Source organism: Elaeis guineensis, chromosome 1 (genome assembly GCF_000442705.2).
Source record: "Elaeis guineensis isolate ETL-2024a chromosome 1, EG11, whole genome shotgun sequence".
Classification (NCBI taxonomy): domain Eukaryota; kingdom Viridiplantae; phylum Streptophyta; class Magnoliopsida; order Arecales; family Arecaceae; genus Elaeis; species Elaeis guineensis.
Genome location: NC_025993.2, coordinates 14,111,720 through 14,118,863, shown reverse-complemented (window position 1 = coordinate 14,118,863; position 7,144 = coordinate 14,111,720). Strand labels below are relative to the sequence as shown.

Below are 7,144 nucleotides of genomic sequence, written 5' to 3'. Positions count from 1 at the left end.
TCACCCCTCTGGCAGTGTCGAAGGAGCTTTCGTCTCCACACAAAAAGGATGGTACGATCTTGGGGGAGACAGGTATCGATGCCTGCTTGTTTGCTACCACCACCTTCTAAAGCTCTTCCTTTACCGAAGCCTAGCCATTTCACTTGAATCATCGCCCATCATCAGTACCAACTTGGATTACGGGGACCACAGAACAAACCACGTGGTCATCAACAAGGAACGAGGTTGCAACTGGTTAGCTATTAAATTCCGAAAATAGCCGCTACCAACCATCCGTCCAAAGTCATTCGCTCGTCCACTAAAACATCAATATACATGTAGTGTAGCGATACCGTTATCAAAAAATATAAGTTTGGTGAACAGGCATTTCGGATATGCTTAAGTATCATATCATGGAGGGTTCTAACGTAACATCATAATTGACCAATCTACTTGTTATAACTTGTTAAGTAAGATTAGATATTAAAGCATCAATTTATTATTTATTATTTTAAGTTTACTTTATAGAGTAAAAAAAAAAAATGACAAAATGCAATAGAACAAACAATGCTTTTTCCGAAGGTGATCTCCAATAGAATTATTCTCATAGTAGCCATCATACAAGCTATAGAACAGAGGATCCTAGTTTCCTTGTATTTTGTACTTTGCTGAAAAGAATAAGTAGAAAACGGAAACACAATTTTCTTTAAAAAAAAAAAAGGGAAAAGAAAGGAAAGGTACAGCAGTGAGCCCCTGCAGCAGGTAAGATGGAAAAGAGGGAACAGAGGAAGAAAAAAACGGCCCAATTTCAACTCTACCCAGAAGAAGGTGGTGGAAACCGGCTGGAATCAGTCCAATACGGCCACTGAAACGCCGACCCATCTTCCCTAACCCTTGTCTCTGATGCTGTCTCCTCCAAAGTATAGAACAGAGGATAAGGAGAAGAAGAAGAAGAGGAAGAAGAAGAAGGAGCAAAAACAGGGGAAGAAGAAGCAGAGGAGGTTGGGAAAGAAGGAGTAGCTAAAGAACCATCAGTCATCATCGAAGCCATTGCCGAAGAATAATTGGAGGACATATACTGATCCAAAAGGCTGGTCGGTGGAAGCCTTTGGTACGGTCCAACCCCTTGTAACAGCCTTGAGTACTCTATGTAGTCCCTGGATGCATCAGAGCTTGGAGTTGCTGGAGAATTCGAGGTAGCTAGAGGAGCAGGAGGAGGTGCCAAGTGGAGATGGACATCCTCGGGGAAGTTGAGCTTGGCTCGGCTTCCCCGGAAGCGGAGGGCAGCCTCATCGTAGGCCCGGGCAGCGGCTTCGGCTGTGTCGAAGGTGCCAAGCCACACACGAGCTGCCTTGTGGGGGTCTCGGATCTCAGCAGCCCACTTGCCCCATGGGCGCTGGCGGACTCCCCTGTATCGTCTCCTTGGTGCAGCTTCCCTCTCTGCTTCTTGGTAGGCGGAAGGGGAGGACTCTTCCATGGCTGGAGCTTGGATAGTAGTTAGGAGGCTCTGTGGGCTATGTTCTGTTGCGGTGGAGTTGCAAACAATAGAAAAGAAAGAAGTCAGAATTATCCAGTTGATGAGAGAGAATACTGGAAGGTTGTGGATAAACACAAGTGGTGAGAGAAAGAGAGAGAGAGAGGAGATTGCTCAAGGTTGGCGCAGGGGACGGTGTTATATGGGACGGAGGTCTTATACAGGGGTTTCCAAGTTGCATAAAGGGAAAACGGTGGAGCAAAACATGGGGCCAAAATGTTTCAAGATATGTACGACTTCAGTTTTATATTGGTGTGAAGACAAAGCTATAGAAGATAGCACCAATGAAAAGAACATATGGATGAGTAGGTTGAGTTTGATCCTATCCTATCACCTCTTTGGTTTTGTTGGGAGGGGAAGAAGCTTTGTCTCATGTCATTAACATGCAATATTAACAATAAACAACATGAGACTTGGTGCAACACACAGAAACAGAAGAAAATCTGGGAACTAACTTGTTGCTGTATGTTAATGATACACAGAAAGACAGAAAAAGCTAGACTTTTTTATGATTATTTATATGCCACTTTGTTAGACATGCAATGGATAATGACAGTAGGCTCATGCAAGGCAGGAGCTGAAAAAGAAAATTTTAGGTTATGTTTTGATCTATCTTTGAGACAAAAAGAAGAGAGACAGGGAGTATGTGTATTTCTTAGCTGTTTGCAATCTTGTTAACATGCAATGAACTAATATAGGGATCAAACTCAAGCAAGACAGAGGGTGGAGAAAATAGCATTATATCTTTTCTTTTCTATGCTGAGTTTGTTTTCCTTCTCACACCGAGGGCATGCAATAAATAATTTTGGCATAACACCAAATACAAGATAGAACAGACTGAACAAGAAAATCTGATAGAAATTTCCAGAATAAGATCAGTTATTAAGAAGGCGAATGCTTTTGATAATTTACATGACAGAGTATGAAAAAAGATGATAACTATATAGTTCTCGCATGACACTTATGCAGCAATATCATGTCTACTTCATAGTCAGAATCCTCCATATGAAGTTCTAAACAACCTTCTAACATGCTGCCACAGAAAGATGTATAGATCTCTCATCCAAAGAGAAAAATGATTAATATTTGCCTGTAATTCATTCAAAAACTGAAAGAACTGGCACAAAATGTTGCCTAGTTTTGATAATAAACCTTTCAGTTCAGAATTGTATACCCTGCAGTTATTTCATCTATAAGATCATCTATATTTTTTATCTGTGAATAAGAAAAGATGAGCACATAAAATAGAGAAAGATCTAAAGAGCAATCAATACTACAAAGAAACATAAACAACACACCTGCAACATTCGGTAATGCCTCTCCATGATAGCTGCCAAACTGACCATAACCATGATGATAATAACTCATCAACAACTCCGGTGGTATCTCCTCTCTCCTTCTCATCTGCCCACCAGCGCCGCCACCCTGACCACTCCAAGAATACTGCGAAGACGAAGAAGAAGGCGGCGAACTAACCGAACCCCAATGACCGGCCGGCACCACCTCCCCAGCCGTGCCACAAGGCACCTGCTCCCGGGAGATGACATGGGTCAAGGCCGACACCATAGTCGACATCTCCTGAGACCGGTGGTCGCCGGAAAACATCATAGCCTCTGCCATTTCTGATGACATCATGCCCACCATGCCTTCCTCTTCGACTTCATCGGTCTTTGCCGGGCTGAAGCTACCGTCCGGTGCGTTTGCCAGTTTGAAGCACATAAAGTCCTTGGACCAACTCCTCAAGAAACGGTTGCTCAACCCTTTTGAATAGCTGAAGGGAGAGGAATGTTTATAGAGAAAGGAAGGTATGTGCTTTAAGGAAAGGCAATTCAAACGTGCAGAGCCGCCATCAATGAAAGTGTCTCCATTAAGAGAGCTTTGGGAGACATGGTGCATGGCTTTCTTACATATTCTCCTTCAATATCTCGTGGCCGTATTTTTTTTTTTATTTAACTCTATTCACTCTATGAGAGGCCTAATTATTTACAATTATTTAAAGAGAGAGATTCGGCAGGGAAATTTGTGTTCCCATATATTTGACTCTGCTTTAGGACTCGGACAAGATGAATAGGACGCAGAAGTCGGCATTCCGGATGGAGAGAGAGATGGAGGTCGGCGTTGCACGACAAGGTCAAAGAACGACAGTGAGAGGAGAATTTCGATCTGGATTGAGTTCTTTGTGGGTTCGGGTTGTATCCTACGCGCGAAAGAAGGATTTATCTTCTTCGCGTCGCCAACCGTTGGATCCCGTGATGCGGTTGACGCCGCGATAGCTTCGCCCGAAAGGTACAACCCGAGTCGGTTCCTTGTTCGGTGCCGACAAGGGGAACGGCCCATTGGGCTTTTCGAGTTGGAGAAAACTACTGGCCCGTGATTAGAGGGAAGACAATGTCACCATCTGTTGATGTGTTGACCAAAATTCATATAAAACAGTTATTCTAAAATATAATATGATATGCATCATATTGAAAGATTTTTTCTTTTTGGATTTTTTGTTTGGGATAATACGAACGGTATATTCCACTGGTAAGACCGGAACCCTAGAGTGCCAACCAGCTAAGCTAATGACAACCCGAAAACAATATTGTTAATCAAAAAGTCATAAAAGCTAAGACTTTAAACTAATCAACCTTTCTCCTGTAAGACAATGCAGTGAAAATAAAATATTTACAATACTTGAGGTAAAATATAGATTTAAATATTAAGATATATAGGATCTATTAGTATAGCATACGGGCATGTGACAAGATGTAGAGACAATCTACAATATACTATTTTATTGTCGTCTATAATATATGCTAACATGATTTTTGAAACAACATCTCTTGCCTCAATTTATCACCTAATATTTGAGTTGAGCCAAATCTTTAGGAGGAACACTTGCCTATTTGAAGATCATATGCAATATGAGAAAATTAATTATCATTTTTTTAAAAAAAATTATAAGGGATTTTTCATGATTTTTTTTTTCAAAAAAAATCATCAACATCATCGATAAAATCAAACAATTTTTTTGAATTTTTCGGTGCTCTGAATTTCACCAATTCCTTAGTAGCAAAAATAGCTAAATTGTAGTTAATTTATTGGTAGTGAAAGTCCTACTAAATCAACCACTATTACTCTTATTGCATCCTTAATTTACCAATCATGAAAGCAAAAACATCTTTTCACATTGTTTCTAGAAACCTTTGCCAACTTAACACGCATTAAACATTTTCAATCAGTTTCTTTTTTTTTTTTTTTTTTCCTTTAATGTTAAATCAGTTTTCCTTCCGTATGCAAAGCTAGCTCTTGATGATCATATGAATAAAAACAATTGCATGATTGACACATGTATTCTTTATTGTGCGGGTCCCACCAAACATACCGTTTTGCACCCATTCCTTGGCCTCTTTCGTAGATCCCATGAACTTTGTCACGCAAAATTCTCGCAGAATTAAGACCTGGGATTTGAATTGAGCTTCTCATCGTAGAAAGGAAAAGCTTTTGGCTCACTTTGATAGAGAAGATTTGTCACAACCTTTTTCTTTTTCTTTTTTTTTTTGGGGGGGGGGTCACAAAGATTTGTCACTGTTTGATGTTTACGCCATATTGAATTCTAGACCTGGTCTCATTATTCTACTTTTACGATAAATTGCTTATTAGGCATGACATGGAGCATCTCGTTAGGGGCGGCTTGCTTTTAATGTGTGTGGTTGAATCTTGGTCGTCTGACCAATGATCTCGCTCTCTCACACACGCACACGTGCACACACACAGATCTGGTATGATAGAAAAATGCCATTGTAATAGTTGTTATTGAAATTAATAAAAAAGTAAACAGATAATAGCATTGATCGACATCACTAGGCTAATAAAAACCATTGCACACGCACGCATCATAATATTTTTTAAGACTATCTACACATTAATTAAAAATTAAAATATAAAGCTTCAAAAATAAATAAAAATGTTAAACTTTTCATTCCTAATGACTATTCTAAACAATGATGGAAGAAGATGGATTCCAAAAGGAGGCGAATGCATTGCGATGATGGCATAAGCCACATGATCGGGGCAATTGAATAAAACTAAAGAATTGAGAGCCCTTGCCTATCTAATATGATAAAGGGATCTTTTGAGCCTGAATCACATATTCATTGTGCATTTTACCCCGCTCCTATAAAATCCAAGATTTGCCCTGCATAACAAACCTAAATCACACCAATAAAATTAGGTATTCATTTTACATGTTGATTGTTGACTTCCGGCATATAGCCCTAATTCTTATAACTTGTTCGATAACAAAGAAGAGTTAGTCTTAGTAGTTTATAAGATAATTTTTGTGATAATTTCTCTATAAAAACCAAGTAATTGTTTACGTCTACGCAATTCTAATACATACCAACCGTCTATAAACTCTTTTCAGGTAGACATATAAAGAGAATATTTTTTTTTTAATAATTTAAATTAATAATTTTATCTATGATGTAATTTTTAGTCGGATCAAACTTATTATTGAGTTGATGGACCAATCCGATCATAAGGCATACGTATTATTCTCTTTCTATGTATTGCTTCGTGATTAGACTAGAGTAATCTACCAGCTAAGTGGTAGTACTGGTAAATCAATGATCAGTCTTCCATTAGAAATTCTTGTTCGATGACAATCAAATTTTGAAGTACAATTTTTGTGATAATTTTTCAATAAAGACCAAGTAATTGTTTACATCTACGCAATTCTAATGCATACCAACCGTCTATAAACTTTTTTCAGATAAACATATGAAGAGAATATTTTTTTTAATAATTTAAATTAGTATTTTTATTTATGATGTAATTTTTAGTCGGATCAAATTTATTATTGAGTTGATGGATCAATCCAATCATAAGGCATATGTATTATTCTCTTCTTATGTATTACTTCGTGATTGGACTAGAATGGTCTACCAGCTAAGCGATAGTATTGGTAAATCAATGATCAGTCCTCCATTAGAAAGTTTTGTTCGGTGACAATCAAACTTTGAAGTAAAAGAGGCGAAAAAAAAAAGTCCTCCATTAGGAAGTTTTGTTCGGTGACAATCAAATTTTGAAGTAAAAGAGGCGAAAAAAAAAAAATGTAGGAGGCCCTGTGGGGGCGGTGAGTTGGTCTTTGCATGGACTTGGTCTCTATTCCGTGTTACGCCCACTTACTTACGCGCCAATGGATCAATTTGACAAGTTGGCGTTGGAATCTACCATTGGATACTTATAGTCCCCACGTATTTTTTTGGCTTTATCCGTCGACTTCCCATCACCGCCCACTCCCTTTTGTCGTCTTCCAGGTGGCGCGTTCCCTCCACTATTGCCGAAATTGAGGTTTAGATTACTTCCGTCTGACCTCGGTCAACTTCCACAAACGTGGCTCCCCCTTTTTTTCTCCCCCTCAAAAAAAAAAAAAAAAAAACTCTAATTAGCCATTTTTTTAATACTTTACAGCGTGGCAGGGGCATCATCAAGACCGTTAGCACGATATCAAGCGGAGGAAAATGCCTTGTGGTCCACCAAGGGACCACAAGTTGGATGGTGGTTGTGCAGTTACGGCGTGCGAATTTCTACTTGAATAGTGTTTGAGTCAAAAGGTAATGATACATGGATGAGTTGCACGCCCAA

General features: G+C 39.1%; 1 protein-coding gene across 1 annotated transcript; it reads right to left on the bottom strand.

Moving 5' to 3' along the window:
• Positions 1-609: 609 nt before the first annotated feature.
• On the bottom strand, positions 610-3,461 carry LOC105038034 (uncharacterized). Its single transcript, XM_010913718.4, has 2 exons — positions 2,812-3,461; positions 610-1,500 (listed from the first exon to the last, which is right to left on the bottom strand). Exons 1-2 carry the CDS (start codon positions 3,407-3,409, stop codon positions 794-796), a joined length of 1,305 nt encoding a protein of 434 aa, XP_010912020.2. The 5' UTR covers positions 3,410-3,461; the 3' UTR covers positions 610-793.
• Between the last annotated feature and the right edge of the window lie 3,683 nt (positions 3,462-7,144).

Coding starts and splice junctions, on each gene's coding strand:
- LOC105038034 (XM_010913718.4), bottom strand. CDS start 3,409: ATGCACCATGTCTCCCAAAGCTCTCTTAATGGAGACACTTTCATTGAT. Junction 1,501..2,811: donor GGCATTACCGAATGTTGCAG/GTGTGTTGTTTA, acceptor CCACCGCAACAG/AACATAGCCCACAGAGCCTC.